The sequence below is a fragment of the Dama dama genome, chromosome 33 (assembly GCF_033118175.1).
Source record: "Dama dama isolate Ldn47 chromosome 33, ASM3311817v1, whole genome shotgun sequence".
NCBI classification, from domain to species: Eukaryota; Metazoa; Chordata; class Mammalia; order Artiodactyla; family Cervidae; genus Dama; species Dama dama.
The window spans coordinates 29,538,376-29,559,911 of NC_083713.1; the positions used below are offsets into that span (position 1 = coordinate 29,538,376).

Consider the following 21,536-nt stretch of genomic DNA (forward strand, 5'->3'; position numbering starts at 1 on the left):
GAAGCTTAATTGTTCTTCAATTCAACTGGCCCCAATTCAAGCAGCTTTACCATACATACAGTGATTTATTTATTTTTATTGAAAATACAAAGTAATATTAAAGAAAAGTATTTAAATAATTTAAAAATCATTCCATATCCCCTACACTAACACAGTGAATTTCAGTTCTGCATATTACTTTCCACATGCATGAAGATTTTATAGTCATAATGATAGTGTGCATATCATTTTATATTGTGCTTACTTTGCTTATCATATCACAGACATGTCCACATTTCTACACAGTATTCCAAACAATTATTTTAATGGCAGTATAATACTTCACTCTTTTTATTAACCCACTTTATTCTTTGACATTTAGATTATTTCCAATTTTTTGTTATTGAAAATAATGCAGACATAAGCAACCTCATGCATTTATCTTTCTGTTTGTTTGTTATGCTTTAGGTTACAATATCAAGGAGTAAAATTTATGAGGAAAAGATATGGCCGTTATTATGGTCCTTTCTATATAGTACCATATTTATTCCCAAAGGGTTATATCTATTTAAAATGCCTTTTGAAACGAATGCATTAAACAGGTTCCTTCTAAAATTTAAAAATAAGTCAGAAGAGTTAGGTAGTTTTACACTTACATATTTAAGGTTAAAAATAATTATTGCCTCTTAAAAAATGACGAGTGTGGGTAGATGATCTAACAGATTTTACTAAGTTTAGATGAGTTAAGCAACGCTTCCAAACTTTTCTCAAATTATGGCAGACCTGGAAAGTGATATGGTAGGCACGATGGAGAAAATGAACAAAGATGTTTCTAGCCCAGAAGCTGCAGCCACCCAGACCACCTCAGGCAACCCCAAGAGATGTGGGATCCATGTCTAGGCACTCTGTCACCCTAAGTACCCGTGTACCTGGGAAGGGAAGCTCTAACTGACAGTGGGTTAAGTGATTCAATACAATTTACAAAATCTAGTTAGTGGAAAATGAATTCAAATTTCTTTTCATCAATATATTTTCTACTATATTACAATGTTCTACATGCTTTCCAGCTCAAAGTTCAATTTCATATGCAGACAAATATCTATACTTATGAACAAAGAGGATTTTCTAACATGCTTAAATTAGATACCTAAACTAGCAATTTACATCAAAGCTGAAAATTAAAAATAGTTCTTAGGATCAGCAAATATTCAACTACTTTCTCTGCAGCTTTTCAGATTTTCCATTCTTTTAGTTTGTAAACTCTGTGAATAGTAATAATCTTCTGCACAGTATCTTGTATATCTCTGTTGTCAGTAAATAATCATAACAATAAATAATACACACTATGAAGGAAAAACACTAAACTTTTAAGTACATTCTAAATAATTCTGAAGGTGAAAAAAAAAGCTTAAGTGTTGATTTTGTAGAGGTAGAGAATATTCCCTCCTTATATTTCAAATTCTTTGCTAGCTAAGTGGAAACAACATACACTAATACATTACAGGATCATAAGAGACATCTCATTCCAACAGAATGATTTTGGCCTACACCCAGTGTTGCCGCTACCAGGAGAAAAAATTCACTACAAAGGCATTTCACCTTTTACCAAGTGTCCAGCATTCCAAATCACCTTTGATGAGCAAAGATTATAGGTGTTGACTCCATTGATTTATTCAACTGTAAATATACAGAAGATTCTTCTTGACCATTAATCACTGGGTTGAGGTGTAGAGTGGAGGTTAGGAATAAGAATTTACCTATTATGTGCCAGGCCACAGTAAGAAGTAAGAGACTCCAAACCCTACATTCTTTTCTTACTACACCATGAAACAGTGATTACTTGGTCATTTCTTTGGACTTGATCAGACATTATACACACAAACACACCCATGGGACCTCATGGCACTTGGAAGATTACCCACAATTTCCCACTTATTAAGATCTGGGTCGTATTTCTCAATGCTCTGAAGATACGTCCCCTTTGAGTAGGAATAGCCCCCAGTGACATAAATGCATCCATTCATGATGACGGCACCACACTCCATCCTCCTTTCCATCATGGGAGCGATCTCTCTCCATTCATTCTGTTCAGGGTCGTAGCATTCTGTGATTGTAGTTTGTCCACCAACTAGATAGAGCTTATTTTCAAATGGAACTGAACACAATCCATATTCTATTAAAAAGAAAAGAAAAGCACATTTTTATTAGGGTAAACAAACAGAAGAGATACCTTAGGGTAGTGATGTAATAATGCTTTACAATTTGGCTTACAAAAATAGAATAGTTGTGACATTTTGATTCCAGCACAAACTACTGCAACACGGACCCTTAAAATCCACTCCCAGTCATCAGGTTCAAATGACTAGTTCCTGCCACTGTCTTTCAGATTATCCTTAAACTGGCTTCTCCGGGTGCTGAGAAGAACTCATCCTCAGATCACTACCCTTCTGGGAACTTCTCAGCACAGGAGCCTTTTCTCTACGCCTGTGTGTAAAAGGTGTAGCAGCAGAGTCCCTCTGCCATGAACATGTCCTAGGTAACTGTGGTAGGATCCTTCGGGTCTTAGCAGCTAACCCTGAACTGGTACGTGCTGCCATAGATGCTTGCCTCTCTCATACTGCTGGTTAAGTTAAGGACACAAGAAGTTAAGAGAAACACAAGCCAGTTTACTGGGGGCACTACAGTCTGTGACCTTTAGAAGCTGTGTGAGGTCTGTGTCCTGGAGCTGGGAGTCCACTTCTTGGGGCTCAGCCTTCCAGGCTGTTTTAATTTCTTCCACTTTATCTCCCCCTCCACATCCAAACCAGCAGGCTGTTTAAGGCACTGGGATCTCTGGCAACTTCACTTCTTCTCCCTTCTTCCCAGGGCTAGGATGAGGCAAGTGATGTGCCTAGAGCACAAAACACCACGAGGTGCTTCCTGTCCAAGTGACTCCTTCCATTTTGTGCCTCAGGTGTCTCGCTTGCCTGATGCTAGTCCCAGCCCTGATTCTTCTAACATCCCAGGTCTTAGTGCTCACATCACTCCCAGCCTATGAGTTCATTCTATGGAATATCAACTACAGACCTGAAGGAAGAGCAGGAGTTGTCAGGGGGATGAATATTATAGCAAATAAATGAAGATTTAGCTTTCCATTGCTGAGCTGTTCCTTCTGTCTGGAAGTCTTTTTTTTTCCCAGGTCTTTGCATAGCTGCCTCTTCTCATCATTCAGTTTTCATCTTACTATCAACTCCTCACAGGGCCTTCTCCTGTCATCCAACCTGCAGGAACCAGTCAGCTGTCTCTACCACATCACCCTACTTTAATTCTCTCTGTAGCACGTCTCACGATCTGATGTGGTTCCTGTTTACAGTCTCTCTTCCTTCCAGCAGTGCAGGAACTGTGTCCTGCCCAATGCTCCATCCTATTTGGAGGATGGGTGTTCATTGGAAGGACTGATGCTGAAGCTGAAACTCCAATACTTTGGCCACCTCATGGGATGAGTTGACTCATTGGAAAAGACCCTAATGCTGGGAAGGATTGGGGGCAGGAGGAGAAGGGGACGACAGAGGATGAGATGGTTGGATGGCATCACTGACTCGATGGACATGAGTTTGGGTAGACTCCAGGAGCTGGTGATGGACACGGAGGCCTGGCATGCTGTGATTCATAGGGTCGCAAGAGTTGGACACAACTGAGCGACTGAACTGAACTGAACTGAAATGTCTGGCACCTTGTAAGGACTCAGTAAATGCTTGTTGGATCAATGAATGAATTGTACCTTGTACCCTCTGTGACCAAATATGTACTCCCAATACTTCATGGGAAAAAAACTGATAAGGCCTTCTTTAGAAAGAAAGAATGCACAATCATTCTTTGATTTCCCCTGTAAGTAGGGAAGACAGGTTCTTATCAGTAAAGCTGTTGCTATTTAGGCTTCAAAGCATAAGGAAAAGTCTGAGAAGATTGGTATTTCTGCTTTGAGTCCACATACTGATGTTCTCCAGTTTCTGACATCCAAGAATTCTCCCACCTCCGAAAACCCATTTATTCCTTTTCAGTTAAATAAATGTAGAATTTTTATAGGATTTCATTGTTTTTTGAGTACTTGTGACATATTATTTATATAAATTATAAGTCATTCTGTTAAATGGTTACTGTGAAAATTAATGATACAAAAATTTTATCAGTTGGTATAAATGATTCAACAGTGAGCTTAGTAGCCTATTTTTAAATTATTCAAATCTTACCAAAAAAAAATCATCATTTTGTGACTCATGTTAAAGAAGAATCTCAATCTTTCCATAGCAACAAAAATGTCCAAAATAAAGTGACTCCTGGGCTCTCTATTCTGATTCATTGATGTATGTGTCTGTTTTTGCGCCAGTACCACACTCTTTTGATGAAAGCAGTTTTGTAGTATAGACTGAAGTCACTGATTCCTCCAACTCTGTCCTTTTTCAAGAGTGTTCTGGCTATTCAGGGTTTTCTGTCTTTCCATGCAAATTTTAAAATTATTTGTTCTAGTTTTATGAAAAATACCCTTGGTGTTTTGATAGGGATTGCACTGAATCTGTAGACTGCCTCAGGATAATGTGGTCATTTTAACAATATTAATTCTTCCAATCCATGAACACAGTATATCTTTCTACCTGTCTGCATCATCTTCAATTGCTTTCATCAGTGCTTTAGTTTTCTGAGCACAGGTCTTTACCTCCTTAGGCAGGTTTATTCCCAGCTATTTTATTTTATTTTTTGATGCAATGGTAAATGAGATTGTTTATTTAATTTCTCTTTCATTGTTAGTGTATAGAAATGCAATATATTTCTGTATGTTAATCCTGTATCCTTATGATCAATTATTCTACAACAAAGGAGGCAAGAATATACAATGGAGAAAAAAAAGTCTCTTCAACAAGTGGTGTGCTGGGAAAACTCACCAGCCACATGGAAAAGAATGAAAGCAGAACACTGCCTCACACCATATACAAAAATAAATTCAAAATACATTAAAGACTTAAATGGAAGGCTATTTACTATAAAACTCTTAAAACATAAGCAGAACACTCTAACATAAATTGCATCAAGATCTTTTTCAATCTACCACTTAGAGTTCAGTTCAGTCGCTCAGTCGTGTCCAACTCTTTGCAACCACTTAGAGTAATGAAAATAAAAACAAAAATAAACAAGTGGGGCCTAACTAAACTTAAAAGCTTTTGCACAGCAAAGTAAGCATAAACAAAATGAAAAGACAACCCTCAGAATGGGAGAAAGAATATGCAAATTAAGCAACTGACAAAAGATTAATCTCCAAAATACACAAAGAGCTTATGTGACTCAATAGCAAACAAACAACCCAATCAAAAAATGGGCAGAAGATCTAAACAGACATTTCTCCAAAGAAGACATATGGCTAAAAGCATATGAAAAGATGTTCATTATCACCAATTATTAGAGAAATGCAAATCAAAACCACAATGCAGTATTACCTCACACTGATCAGAATAGCTGTCATCAAAAAATCTACAAACAGGAGAAGGAAATGGCAACCCACTCCAGTATTCTTGCCTGGAAAAGTCCATGGACAGAGGAGTCTGGCGGGCTGAAGTCCATGGGATTACATGACTGAGCATGTGTGCATGAGGGTGGAGGGAAATGGGTTGGTAGCAATAAAGTGGTAGAACTAAAAAAAAAAAAAACTACAAACAATAAATGCTGACAAAGATGTGGAAAAAATAGAACCTTCCTATATTGTTGGTGGGAATGCAAATTGGTATAGCTACTAGGGAGAACAGTATGGAGGGTCCTTAAAAAACTAATCATAGAACTACCATATCTTCCAGAAATCCCATTCCTAAGCATACATTTGGAGAAAACCATGATTTGAAAAGATACATGCACCCCAATGTTCACTGTAGCACTATTTACAGTAGCCAAGACAGAGAAGCAACTTAATGTCTATCAAGACATGAATGGATAAAGATGTGATATATTTATACAATAGAATATTACTCAGCCATAAAAAGGAATAAAATAACGCAACATAGATCTAGAGATAATCATATTAAGTGAGGAAAGTAGACAAAGACAAATACCATGTGATATCACTTACATGTAGAATCTAAAAAAATGATACAAGTGAACTTATTTACAAAACAGAAATAATTCACAGACATAGAAAACACACTATGGTTAGAAGTGGGCAGTGTGGCGGGGAGATAATTAGGAGTTTGGGGATTAACATATACATACTACCATATATAAAACAGGTGAACAATATGGAACTTAATATTCTGTAACATATACATACTACCATATATAAAAACAGGTGAACTCAATACTCTGTAAATGGTCTATGGGGGGAAAGAATCTAAAAGAGAGTAGAGATATACATGTATATAACTGGTTCACTTTGCTGTATGCCTGAAACTAACAAAATATTGTAAATCAATTAAACTTAAATAAAAATGAACAAATAAACATTTTTTTAAATGACAAAGCAAAAAACACAATGGATGAACAGATAAAAAAGATATGGTGTGTGTGTGTATATATATATATATATATATATATGTAAAGGAATACTATTCCACAATAAAAAAAGAATGAAATTTTGCCTTTGGCAACAATGGATGGATTTGGAAAGTATTAGGGCTTCCCAGGTGGCACTAACGGTAAAGAAGTCTCCCGCCAATGCAGGTAGATGTAAGAGACGCAGGTTCGATCCCTGGGTTGGGAAGATCCCCTGGAGGGGGATATGGCAACTCACACCAGTATTCTTGCCTGGAGAATCCCATGGACAGAGGAGCCTGGTGGGCTATGGTCCCATAGGGTCTCAAAGAGTCAAATAGGACTGAAGCAACTTAGCACACATGGAGAATATTATGCTAAGTGAAACAAGGCAGACAGAGAAAGACAAATATTGCATGAATCACTTATATGTGGAATCTAAAATATAAAACAAACTAGTGAATACAACAAAAAAGAACTAGACTCACAGATCTAGAGAACAAACTAGTGGTTACCAGTGGGGAAAGGGAATGGGGGAGCAGCAGGATAGGGGTAGGAGATTAAGAAAGTACAAACTATTATGTATAAAATAAATAGACTAGAAGGATATATTGTAAAACACAGGGAATATAGCCGATATTTTACAATAACTATAGAGTATAAAAAATTTTTTAATTGTAAATCACTATGTTGTACATCTAGAACTTACATTGTACATAAACTACATCTCAGTTTTTAAAAAGTATAAAAATAAAGTGATTCCTGGTATTTTTTCCCATTACCCAAATGCAACATAATGTTCTGTTATAGTTGGTGGAAACTTCCTCAGCTGTTAACTGACTTTTTTTTTAATTGGTCACTCTATGAAGCTACTGAGGCTAAGGTACTGTATCTTGCTTATCAAGCTCCTAGCACTGTACACAGCATTCTAATGCTGTGCTTTCTAAAGCACTCAGCAAACATCTGTTGGACAAATGAATGAATGAGCAATTTCAAAGCCAGTATGAAAACAGCTCAGAGTTTACACACAAATGTTCACTATAAAAACATGGCAGTCCATATTCAGTTTTACAAGAGTGATCAGAACAAAGCCATGCAGGCATTCAGAAACAACCATAATATTTTCAGGTATTCAATATCCACTTTTTAAAAAATGCTGTAAAATTTTTACTTAAGATTTTTTTTCTCACTGAAAAGAACTGTAAAGCTTATCTAATCTAACTTCCTTATTTTGCTGGAAAGTAAGACCCAAGAGCTTAATCTGCTCCCCAAGATTAGACAAGTAAATAAACAGCAGAGCCAGGAGAGAACATTCTCTCCATTGGACACAGCTCTCCACAGATTTTTCTTCCTTATCACTTACTGCTTCTCCTGGGTTCTTCACACATTCTTCTTTCTTTCTCTTTAACTAATGCTGTTTCCCAAGATTCTGCTCATTGATGTGTTGTTAGTCCCAACCTCCCAAGGCATCTTCTTCACCTCCACACCTGGCCATCATCTCTATGCAAACAATGCCCAAGTCTCTGTATTTACCCACATTCTTCCTCCTGAGCTGCAGAACCACACTTCGCATTGCTTTCTGGACAGCTCTTCGAAGTTGTGTTAGTTCTCCAGTCATGCCCAACTCTTTGCAACCCCACGAACTCTAGCCCAGCACGCTCCTCTGTCCATGGAATTCTCCAGGCAAGAGTAATGGAGCAGGTTGCCATTCCCTTCTCCAGGGGATCTTCCCAACCCAGGGATTGAACCCTGATCTCCTGCACTGCAGGCAGATTCTTTACTGTCTCAATAACTAGTTCTTAACATTTCACTCAAAACTGAGCTCGTCATCCCTCCTCTTCTCCCTTCCCATTGGTTGCTACTTCAGTGCTGCCAGTCAACGAGCCAGAGAGTCTTGCCCTTACCTCCGATGTCCAATCACCCAAGGGGGTGATCACTACCCTTCAATCAATGGTGAACCTATACTATTCCTCACACCTTCCTGTTTTCTACTCCTACCATTTCAGGCTGTCAGTATTTCTCACCTGGCATAGTATAGCTTTAGTAGGCCTCCCTGCCATCTTTCTCCCAGTCTACTCTCAAAGGAACTCTTTTTCTTAAAACTAAAACTGACAATGCATTCTTTTGCTCTGAAACTTTGGTAGTTCTCTATTTTTAAAATTTATGGAGGCCAGTCAAAGCCCTCCATGACATGATTTTCAAATGAACTTTGTCATTCAGTCTCTCATTCTTCCCTCTTGCATCTCACTCATACTTCTACTCCTAAGAACTGGAGTAACCCTAGAATTTTCCCATCAGCCTTCCTTCATTGGCTAACTTTCTGCCAGAAAGCCTAAATCATAACAACCTACTCCTAAAAGCCTTCTAAGATTGTCAGATTCCCCTTAATCAGACTGACGCGCTCTCTACCCTCAATTTCAATAGCACCTATTTGTAAGATTGTCTTGTGTTCCTGTTATGTATGTATATTTACTACTATATTCTGACTTCCTGTGGCACTAAAATTAATCATCTTTAATGTCTCATGTAATAACTATCAATAGGATGGTATCTTTCCCAAGGTAAGGTCTCAATAAATGTTATCTTGAATTTGATGGAATTATACTCCCCTGTCTTTCAACTATACAAAGCAATCACCCTTAAAAGCATTAAGAAAAAGGATAACATTTATATTACCTTTTAAAAATAACAACAGTCATTTAGTTGCAGTCTAAGCTACATATCTGTAAGGTAGACTCATGACTGACATTTTACACTTCTCAGGAGGTGCTCCTAAAATGTGTAGGAAGCATGTTGTTGTTGTTCAGTTACTAAGTAATGTCTGACTCTTTGGCGACCCCATAGTCCTCCTCTGTCCATGAAATTTCCCAGTCAAGAATACTGGGGTGGGTTGCCATTTCCTTCTCCTGTAGATCTTCGCAACCCAGGGATCGAACTGCGTCTCCTACATTGGCAGGCGGATTCTTTACCACTGAGCCACCTGGGAAGCCCCATAGGAAGCATAAGTTGCTATAATTTAGAGGATGTAGATCCAAACGATTCCCAGGGCCAAGGAGATAACAGATTAGCAGAATGAAGCAGGCTAGGGGTAAGAAAAACAGCAGCCACCACTCCCCCAAGGTCTATGATGTGATGAGCGTGGAACAGACTGTGGTGAAATGGAAGCCTCATCTGAAGGGAACAGCCACTACCTGGCCCCAGTGATTGTTGCCAGGAAGGAATACGATCCAAGGTTGACAGATCTTGCAATTTTCCTAAAGGCCAGAAATAATGATTTTTTATTTGAAATCTCCTGAATTTTAAATATTGATAACAAGCCAGTTAAAAAATATTTTGAACACTGTGAGAGCCAAACAGAAGAAATACAACATAGGTGATAATATGATATCTTCATTTCTCATTTTATGTTCAACCTGAATCAAAATGCTCCATATGGAATTCTGTGTTCGCAGGGATTGATACTGTAATTTAGTATTCATTTCTGACTGATTTTTCAATTTGCCATGGACTTACATCCTTTGGCTAAAGTCTTACTAAGCCAACTGGAGTGGCTCTCCATCAGCCAACAAGCCATATCCAGTTTAAGTGTGTTACGGAAGATTTATTTTTAAAGGAATCCCTTTATGAAATATAAATTAAGCTTCTAATGTAGACAACTGCCCTCTGATTTTTTGATCTGACTTTTCCTATGTTGGATCTTCTTTGTAAAGATAAGTCAGAATAATATCTAACTTAAAAGGTTAACATGAGGATCAAATGAAGTAACAGTGTAGCTGTTCAGAGAATGGGCTCCCAGCCAGGCAGTCTGGATCTGAAACTCACAACAGCCTGGGCTAGCTGACCATGGGCAACCTGTTCACTGTCTTTGTGCCTCAGTGAGCTATAAAACAGTAGTAGTATCTAGTTCACAGGATTGCTGTGGCTCAGAGGGTAAAGAATCTGCCTGCAATGCAGGAGACCTGGGTTTGAGCCCTGGGTTGGGAAGATCCCCTGGAGAGGGCATGGCAATCCACTCCAGTATTCTTGCCTAGAGAATCCCATGGACAGAGGAGCTTGATGGGCTACAGTCCATGGGTTTGCAAAGAGTCGTACATGACTCAGTGATTAACACTTTCACTGGATTAATACATGTGAAAGTACTGGAAAAGTTAGTGCCTGGCACATACTTGGGCTTCCGTGGTGGCTCAGAGGGTAAAGCGTCTAATCTTAGCTATTACAGGCATACCTTGAAGAAAGTGAAGTTTGGTCAGAACATAGTAATAAAGTGAGCATCACAATAAAGGGTCCACACACACAAATTTTTTGGTTTCCCAGGGCACAAAAATTTATGGTTACACTATACTATAGTCTATTAAGTGTGCAATAGCATAATGTTTTATGTCTAGAAAAACAATAAATGTATGTTAATTTTTTAATATTTTATTGCTAAAAAATGCCAATTCGATTAGAATAGAATATCAAAGACTACTGATCAAAGATCACCATAACAGATATAATAATTATGAAAAAGTTTGAAAACATTGCGAGAATTACCAAAATGTGACAGGACATAGTGAGCAAAGGCTGTTGGGAAAATGGCACTGACAGAATTCTCAAGGCAGGGTTGCCACAAACCTTCAGTGAGTACAAAATGCAGTATCTACAAAGCACAAAAAACAAGGCCTGCCTGTAGTCAGTATGACTGTTATTGTTATTCTCTACTGTAATTTCATTAGTTGTAACAGCAAGTTGTGGGGATTCTAGGATAATATATCTGAACTACTAGGAGATGGATGACTACCTCTATGATGTCTTCAAGAGCCAGGACAGCGTATGGCTGAAGTCTCTTTGTTGTGAAAGTCCTATTGTACATGGAGACACAGCACCAGATTCAGGTGTGCTCATCCTGAACTGTGAGATGATGCATGCATATGATGTATGGTCAGGCTAGCTGCATTGGTTAAAAGTAGGAGAGCTTGCTCCCTTCCAGAGAGGCAGACTGCTTACTGGTTATGCCACAGGTTAATGCACTCAAACTTCCTGACTTTGAATCCTGACCCACCACTTCCAAACTGTGACCTTGGCAAAGCTACTTACCCTTTCTAAGCCTCCATTTTCAAATATGTAAAACAGGGCTAAACTCACCAAACATACCAACTCACAGGACTGTAGTTAGAATTTAAGGTAATATTTCATGCCAAGTGCTTAGGCAGTATTTGACCTATGGAAAGTGCTCAAGAAGGTTAGCTATTACTATTATTCTCAGATGGTTCAAGCTTGTGAATTTTGATTATGCACTCCAGTGACTGACATAGCAGCCTGATGCCATATGGAAAATGATTCCAAGTAGTAGAGTGATATGGTGACATGAAACTTTCCTAATGAAAAAATCTTAACCAGATGGCATAACTGTAAGAAGTTTATGCTTTCCCCTGAGCCTTACCCAAAGAGACAAGCCAAAGAACAAAGGACATCACAGAAGGCAGGCCATTCTTTGTGGGCAGACAAGATCCTGTGATGACTGTTAAGGCCAACAAAGAGCTCTGCACATCACAGGAGTAAGTGCTTCATACCTATTGAAACTCAGAAGAACATGCTTCTTTAAAAAAAAAAAAAAATCATTTCCTAAAAGGAATTAACAGACATCCTTCCCAACTATTTGACAGACTAGTGTTTTTACCTGTCCATAAAAATTCTGTTTTCTAAAAAAAAAAAAAAAATTCTGTTTTCTGTAACACATGTAGTAAATGAAAGAAAGCATACAACTAAGGAATAGGAAACAGAAGAAAAGAATCTTTGTAAAAAAATTTAAAAAGAACTAATACTTTTAACCACACAGGCTTAAAATATTTGTCATGTAAAGACATCAGGGACAGAAAGATAAAGACCATTACAGTATACTAACACATATATATGGAATTTAGAAAGATGATAATGATAACCCTATATGCAAAACAGAAAAAGAGACACAGATGTACAGAACAGACTTTTGGACTCTGTGGGAGAAGGTGAGGGTGGGATGTTTCGAGAGAACAGCATCGAAACATGTATATTATCTAGGGTGAAACAGATCACCAGCCCAGGTTGGATGCATGAGACAAGTGCTCGGGCCTGGTGCACTGGGAAGACCCAGAGGAATCGGGTGGAGAGGGAGGTGGGAGGGGGGATCGGGATGGGGAATACATGTAAATCCATGGCTGATTCATGTCAATGTATGACAAAAACCACTACAATATTGGAAAGTAATTAGCCTCCAACTAATAAAAATAAATGAAAAAAAAAAAAAAAAAGACGTGAATTGTGCCAGGTAGAAAGAACAACTGTGAAGACTTTTGTATAGGCTGTTCTGATAGTTTTTCCAATATGTATTACATGTGCCCATGTATTTATGAAGAGAATCATATTGAACAGGTGTTTATAATAAACTTTTACTACTTAATGGTACGTTAAAAAAAAAAGAGAGAGACATCAGGGAAAGTATCTGTAGATGTCTTCAAATTGGAATAAGTTAATTGTGATTGTTGTCAGATGAACATGTGACTATTTTGGGCCTTTTAATTATACCCAAGTATAGTCTACTATAAATTTAGCACTGTCTACTTCCAGCATATTTTTAGCCATCTTTTATGCTGATAAGCTCATCGCAACATGTACTATTTGAGACAGTAATTTGTTACCTGGATGTGGACTGGAGGTGATGAGGCTCCATTCATTGATATCTGAATTGTAGCTCTGGACCTTGTCATAGGTGCAGCTGCCTCTGTATCCGCAGTGGCCGCCAATGACGTAGATAACTTCATGTAAGACACAAGCAGTAGCATTCCCCACGCCTGTGTGTTAAATTAAAATCACATCTTCAGATTGATCTTTTGGTTTTGCAATGAATACTGGACTAAGTTTATTATTGCTTTTGTTAATATGGACATTAGACACAAGGCATTGTCCTAGGAGTTATGAAGGATAGAAAAAAAATTTTTTTAAAGGCTCCCTCAGTTTTTTTTTAAAGGGGGGGAGGTGGTGAGACATTAATACAAATAATTAGAATGCAGGGTAGAGAACTCCTGTGAGTTTTCAGAGCAAGGAGACATTGCTTTGTCTGGGGAAATCACAGCACAGTTTGACCTGGGCCTTGGTAGGTAGCCTTTGGCAGGTAGAGGTAAGAGAAAGCCATCCGAAGCGGAGGGAAGGGGGAACACAAAGACTCATTGGACAATGTCAGGTAGCCCGATTGATTCCCAGCACTTGAGCAGGCAGGTGGCACTCCTGGGGCTGTCGTGTGGGAATTAAAGCTGACGTGGTAAATTGAAGCCACACGGCAAATTGAAGCCTCATGCCCAACTAAGAAACATGCAATTAATTCAGTAGGACATTTTAAACAGAGGAAGGGAGGGACTACAGAAATAGAAGGGCAAGAGTCAGAAAAAGAGAGGTATTGGCCCAGGTGCAAAGTACCAAGGGTCTGACTTAGACTGGGCCTTGAGTATGGGGGAAGGATACCGAGGTAAGAGACAAAGAAGAACAGATGGGCCTCAAAGACTGACTGCATCTAAGACAAGACTCATTCTGAGGTCCTGAGCGCAGAAAACTGGGAAACACCGATGCCACAGAAAAATAAAGAGGAAATGGATTCATCAGGGGAAGAAGATATAAGGAAGAAAAAAGTGAAAAGAAAGTGCTCAGTCACGTCCGACTCTGTGACCCCATAGACTGTAGCCTACCAGGCTCCTCCGTCCATGGGATTTTCCAGGCAAGAGTACTGGAATGGGTTGCCATTTCCTTCTCCAAGGAAGAAAGATGAGGAAGCTCATTTTAGCTGAAAACGTCAGGTTAGTCTTTTAAGCAACATTTTACTTAGCCCATTCTGTGCAAGGTGCAGTTCAATCTTCCTGTACATTTCTACTCCAAAACAAAAGTGAGTTTGTAAGCAGTGCAGTTATGATGAAAGAGAAAAAAGTTAGGATTTTCTAAACAGCCAAGTATTTGGTTTTTTTTTGTTGTTGGCTTTTTGTTTTGTTTTGTTTTTTGTTTTTTTTTTAATTTGTTTTTAATGTATCTTTTTGGCTGTACCAAGTCCCACATGGGATCTCAGTTCCCCCAGCAGGTACTGAACCCACTTCCCATGCACTGGAAACGGAGTCGTAACCACTGGACCGCCAGGGAAGTCCTAAACAGTCAAGTATTTATTTCTTCTCTGTACATCCCTAAACCAAAAAAGGAAATGAATCTGAAATTTGACTCTGCCCAATTTTGGTGCTCATTACCGGGGAAAGCTGCTAGTTCACTTCATGACTACCAAATAAAACAAATTGGGGAACATAGTGTTATTCTTTCTAGAGACAAATGGGAAACTTAAAGTTCAGCATGAGTCCACCCATCAGAACCAGCTCTTGCAAAAAGTGCACATAACTGACAAAAGTGTTATCCTTCCCTGGGATGGTCAGATATAATGAAGAATCAAAATTTAAGTTAAAAAATATAAAACTCTGGAATTTCAGACCCAGCTAGGAGGTAGAGGAGGACTTCAGTATAAGAGAGTCTTCCATTCCACTCAAGGCTAAGGTGAGAATACTTGTGGCTTTCTTTACAGTGTAGACACCCTTGCTGCATTTTTCTTTCCAGAAACATTGTTTCAAATACGATTTAACAACATTTCATAAAGTAATACATTTCAACCCTCAAAGAAATATACTCTAAACTACAAAACCACTGAAACTGTGATCTTACCATTAAGAAGCAAGGCAGAAATATAGCCAGGTTTACAACAGCTGCTAAAATATTTGAACTTTCTTTGTTTCTTTCATAGGAAAGGAGTTAGGATAGTTAGAGCCACTCTAGGGAGGGGAATTAGTAAATGGGGGAGTCAAGCTCGGGCAGAGTGAAAACCAGGGCAGCAACAGCACTGCGCTTGAAGCCACTTCTCCCATCCTGCCAACTGCTGCGGAAACTTTGGGCATGCAGGAGAGAGGCTGTAACTGAATATGAAAGATATTTCTGCCCTATCAAAGCTGACACGTTCTTCTCTAAGGATGGTCATCACCAGGACTTCCCTAGTGGTCCAGTGGTTAAGACTCTGCGTTCCCAGTGCAGGGACACAGGTTCAATCCTTGGTCAGGGAACTAGATCCCAATGCTGCAATAAAGGCTGAAGATTCCACGTGCCACAACTAAGATCCAGCACAGCCAAATAAATAAAACATTTTAAGGTGTTCATGACCATAATGCCTAACACTTACTGAGTGCTTACTCTATGCCTGTCTCTGTTCTAAGTGATTCACATGCATACATTCAATTAATCCTCTCAAACCCTAAACTGTGTAATCTTGTCACCCCCATTGTACAGATGGCAAAACTGGGGCACAGGGAGATTAAACCATTTGCCTAAGCTCACCAGCCAGTAAGTGAGAGGTCAAGATTTAGACCCAGGCAGCTTGGCCTCAGAAGCAGTGTGCCTGGTCACAAGACCATTTTGCGTCTCAGGCTTCCTGTTCTCATCCAAGGATCACACCGGGTCAGATTCCCAGACCAGGTCAGATTCCCACACCCTCGCTAGCATTAAAAAAGAAACAGAAAGGCCTGGGAAGAAACATCTGGGATAAAATGACTCAAATTTGGTAACAACCTACCCCTTTGTGTGCAACTCCCCAGCACCAATGAATATATGTAATGAAATAAATGAGATTACAGCTTAACTTTTCTTCCAGTAGGAGGGAACAACAACAAGGCTAATCTAGTACCAAACACAGTAGAAAATACAGTGTCTATCAGACAAATACTGAGATCCAATTGTGTGCATGGCTGTGTGGGCTGCGTGCAGGAGACTGGGGATCTGCCCCTCTCCTTTACCCTCTAAGATATGACTGGAATCACAAAGAGCAGAGGCTATGTGTCCTCTAGTTTTTGAAAGAATGTAATTTGTTACACCCTACAGGGACCAAACTTTTCAAGGTTTTAATGAAAGACCTTTTAAAAGACAGATGATCAGATGATGAGAAAAAAAAATGAATATTTAAAAGCAAGATTCAAAAAGCTTGGATTTCAAGAGCAAGAAAAAAAAATTAAACATGAATAAAACTACCCAGTTTTTTCTCTTCATTTAGCCTTTGATTTAAATATAAATTCTTGACTGAAAGCAAGATGTAGATTCAAAACAGTCTCTAGAGTAGGCAGAATGAATTAGACTGTTTTCTTATGTAAATAACATTTCTTTTCCAGCCTGGGTAGCATATTCTGACCAAATAACTCTCAGTCAAGTTGAGGACTGCTATATTATATTTTTACTTAGAACATTCTAGAAAGCATTATTTGACTTGTATAATCCAATTATAGTTCCAAGGTAGCATTCCAAAGTGATAAATTTTTTATAATGTTATCTGTGAGATAACATTTGTCTAATCTCAAACACCTAAAAAATACAGAATAAATACAGTCTGCACTTACCTTTAATCATGTTTGCAATAGGAATCCACTTCTCTTTCAATGGATCATAGAACTCAGCCTCTTCTGCTGGAGCCCCCTTTCTGTAACCACCTAAAGCATAGACACAGCCACCCAAGGTGACTGCACAGTGGTAATACCTGGCATTGAGCATTGGCAAACCTTCTGTCCATTCATCACCTTCACTGTTATAGATCCACACTGTGTCAAGAGCTTCAATGTTATCAGTTCTGTAACCCCCGGTTACATAAATATTGGGTCCCAAACATGTAACACCATAGCTCTCCCTAGTGTAATCTGGTATTTCTGCCCCTTGGATCCAAACATTTGTCAAAGGATCCCATATGTGTACCTCTGATAAAGGGTGCCAGTAATAGCCTCCAATGATATACATTGTGGCTGTGGATCGCTGAGAAATCTCTTTATGCATGGGATTCAAAGCACTGTATATTAGAGATCGGATCTTATTTTCAGTTAATAGGCAGCTTCTTTGAAGGCCTAAAGCTGTTTTTAAATACACTGGATCTATATCTATGTTGATATAGCTTAATAGATTATATAGGCATTCAATTCGATTTTCTACATCATGAGCAGTCCACTTAATAACTGGCTCTATGACAGCTTCTTCTTTCCAAACACTGAGATTCTTTCTGGACAAGATAAAGAGAAACTTTTCAAGGCTGATTTCCAGAAATTCTTCTTGTTGCCATACTTCCTTAAACCTTGAGCACAGAATTCTTCGAGATTCCTTCTCTAGTTCTGGACACACGTGAAATTCTGCAAAGGAGTGCATTCCAATACAATTATCAATATCCAAGTGCCTTACCAAAAACTGCTCACATGCTTTCTTCACTGAAAGGAACTGTAGCAGATCAGCTGCTTCAAGCAGGCTTTGAACATTTCTTTTAGTTATCTCAATTTGGGAAGTGTACGCGTAATTTACAAGGCCTTCCAAGATATCATGGTGGATGCCAGAGATCTTTATTTTATTTTTAAATTTTTCTTTCATGTCAGCCGTGAACATTGCCTTAAAATAATTGCTGCAAGCAGCTAAAACAGCTCGGTGACAACGGAAGATTATGCCTGAAGGACACTGAAGGGTAATATCAGTAAATAATCCATCCAAGTAAAATGTTCTGAATGCATCCAGAAAATCCACTGGATGCGTGGTATCCTTGAAAAGGTAAATATAATCTTCTTGTCCTTTTAGAGCCATGGCTGCAATAAACATGAAACAAACGTGTTTTCAATTTTGCATATTATCCCAGATAATCAGTGCCCAATATTCCTGTCATTACAATGATTGATTAACATCGAATAGACAAAACTAGATAGACTAAGTTTAGCAGTCTAAGTCACAAATGCAAAACGTAGAAGACTATTTCATAATTTATATGATGGTCAAGTTAATTTCAGGATAGCTCGTAGTCTGATATGAGGCCCCCGGATTATTCAGTGGCCCTCTCAAGAAGATGTTGATTTGCTACCCCATTCACCCAATCTCTTCAATCTGCCCTGAGCTAGCGGTCCTAGAGAGACCTCACATTTGACAATCCAAGCGTCCAAGAGGTCACCTCACTCGAGGCTGGACCTTGGCCGTCTCGACTCGGCCCCAATTCAACCTTTTTCCCGAGCTCCGTCTTCCTTTCAAGTCGCATCGAGATGCCAGGAAAGGGATCATAGAAATATAACTGATTAGAAGAAATCTGGGGAAAGGGAAACCCTGTGCCTTTCTACTCAAGGAAGGACAGAAAGGAAAGCGGCCGGACGGCGGCCCCTCTATCCCCGCGCCACCTCCGCGGACTGCCGCAGGGGTTTCCGCGCGCCGCGCGCCTGGGCCCGGAGCCGGCGTTCCCGCCCGGGGACCGCCCCGCCCGGGGGCCGGCGCGGGGACTCGCTTCGAGGGCGCCGCGTGCCGTCCACTGGGCCGGGTGCCGCGTCCCTCTGTCCCGGGACGCGGCGCAGGTGTGGGGAGGGCGTCGCGGACGGCCCCGCGCTCGGCCCGGCCCGCCGCCCGCGCGGCCATTGTCTCCGCGCCTCTGCCGCAGGCGGGCTCGGAAGGCGGCGTGGCCTCGCTCCCCGCGTCCGGCCCCGCTCGCTCCCCGCCGGCTGGCCTCGGGCGGCGGGTCCGTTCCGCACCTACCTCCGGCAGTGGCTCCGGGACGCGGTGCGGACCTGCGGGCTAGCGGAGAGCGGGGGCGGGGGCGCCTCCGGACCCTCTGACCATCTTTGGAAGAGGCGCGGCGGAGGCTGCCTGCTAGTGCAGCTCCAGCCCACAAGCGGCTCCTATTTTGGTGCCCCGGCTGCTCCCCGCCTCCAACCGAACAGCCCCCCACGCGGCTGGGGCGCGGGGCCACTCGCGGGAACTCACGGGTGGCGGGGCCGCGCTGCGGGCAGGGGCGGGGTGGGCGCGCGGGCGCGCGGCTGCACTCCTACCGGAGGCTCCCCCTGCAGCAGGTGGGAAGGCTTCTCCGAGGAGACCGCCCGGGCCACTAGCTTTTCCCTCTTTCCTTAGACCTGTCTCCCTAGCCCCACCCCCCACACACAGACACTCCCGAGAGTTTTCTCTCTAGACAAACTCTCTAAGTCCTGAGTTAGAACCAGATATAGGGATTGGGGACCTCCTTTCTCCCTCCTTCAGTAGCTCTCCGCAGCCCAGGACCTAATTGTGGAGTGGAATTGGGGGTGGATGTTGGAGAGAATGCACCAAAGCTGAAGGTCTGGGGTTGAGGTTTACCTTCAAAATGCCAGAAGTAGGAGCTACTTTCCCATGAACTCCATCCCACCCTTAGGAGAGCACTCTGGAGCCCCGGGGACTAATTTATGCAGTGTGGGTTAACTTGGAGCTTTGAGAAAAACTGAAAGCAGCCAGGGCCAAGGATTCAGGTTACAGTATTTAGAATAGAGTAGCTGGAAGGAGCAGCCTCCAGTCTTTCTTCTGGTGGCAGCCAGTCCAATCATGTAAAGGTGTCTATATGCTACACCAGAAAGTTCATTTTCTTGTTCCAACAAAACCTAATATCAAATATTTTCATTTATTCATTCATTTGCAGGACTGTATTGGGTAATGATGTAGTGAAAGATGGTCCATAACTTTCATGGAGTTTACAATGTAGCCCGTTGCTTCAAGGCAAATAGATGGAGAAACAATGGAAACAGTGACAGACCATTTTCTTGGGCTCCTTAATCACTGTGGACAGTGACTGCAGCCATGAAATTAAGACAGTTGCGCCTTGGAAGAAAAGCTGTAACAAATGTAGACAGCGTGTTAAAAAGCAGAGACATCACTTTGCCAACAAATGTCCATCTAGTCAAAGCTATGGTTTTTCCAGTAGTCACGTCCAGATGTGAGAATTGGACCATAAAGAAGGTTGAGCGCAGAAGAATTGATGCCTTTGAACTGTGGTGCTGGAGAAGACTCTTAAGAGTCCCTTGTACTTCGAAGAGATCAAATCAGTCAGTCCTAAAGGAAATCAGTCCTGAATGTTCATTGGAAGGACTGATGCTGAAGCTGAAGCTCCAGCCACCTGATGCAAGCAGCCGACTCATTGGAAAAAGACTTTGATGCTGGAAAAGATTGAAGACAGGAGGAAAAGGGGATGACAGAGGATGAGATGGCTAGAGAGCATCACCGACTCAATGGACACGAGCTTGAACAAACTCTGGGAGATGGTGAAGGACAGAGAAGCCTGGCTGCTGCAGTCCATGGGGTCGCAAAGAGTCCGACATGACTTAGCAATTGAACAATAACAACAGTGTAGCCAGCTTAAGGGAGGAAGGAGACCAGGATGAAAGGAACACCAGAGGCCCAGTGTGTTTCTCAGAATATGGTCTGACAGACAATATACAAACAGACAATGACTAGACTGTATATGACACAGTACTTTGAACAACACAAAAAGCCCAAGAAGCCAAACCACAACTTCTGCAGCAATTAGACTAGAACAATTAGACCAGCAATTAGATCAGAATACTGGAGTGGGTTGCCATTTCCTTCTCCAGGGGATCTTTCTGATCCAGGAAGTGGTCAGTGACAGCCAACTTACTGATTTTTACCCCTACTTCCAACTCAGGACCAACCAGAGAAAGCCAGTTTGTTCCCCATACCAATCGCATAAAATATTCCTTGATTCTGTAGTTGGTCTGGAGCTTTATTTACCAGGCCAACAACCTCCAGTAAAGCATACTGGAGACCTGCTTCTTCTTCCTCTTTTACAAAGCTTGTTCCCTTCCCTACCTGCCTTTGAGTTTCTATCAAAGATAAATGATGTTCTGACTCTCTGGCTATAGCATGATCTGAATAAATGGCCTCTGCTCTCATTTGGGTGATTTTAGTTTAATTCCACAAGTCAGGCCATCTCAATTGAATTATGTGGGATGCTAGAATCTGCATTTAAATCAAGGGCATCAGATGATTCTTTTGCACAATTAGAATGTCGGACCTAAAATGGGAGAAAAATGAAAGATTTACTATCTCAACATTCGGTAAACAGTTTAGTAGAGAAGAAAAGTACATGAGATCTTTTTCAGGATTAACATTCTCCTGTGTCACTTATCTATCATGTAACTTAACTGAGCTTCTCAGATCCTTAATTTTCTGACTCGTAAAAGAAAATATCAGTACTTTCTCAACTAACATAAGGTTACTGGAAAGAT

At 40.6% G+C, this 21,536-nt stretch overlaps 1 protein-coding gene across 1 annotated transcript; it reads right to left on the reverse strand.

Annotated features, from left to right (window-relative positions):
• Positions 1–19,268, reverse strand: KLHL23 (kelch like family member 23). The gene is made up of 4 exons (XM_061135168.1): positions 19,024–19,268; positions 16,884–18,098; positions 13,125–13,277; positions 1–2,152 (listed from the first exon to the last, which is right to left on the reverse strand). The coding sequence occupies exons 2-4, from the start codon at positions 18,094–18,096 to the stop codon at positions 1,842–1,844; spliced, it is 1,677 nt and encodes a 558-aa protein (XP_060991151.1). The 5' UTR covers positions 18,097–18,098; positions 19,024–19,268; the 3' UTR covers positions 1–1,841.
• Positions 19,269–21,536: the final 2,268 nt, after the last annotated feature.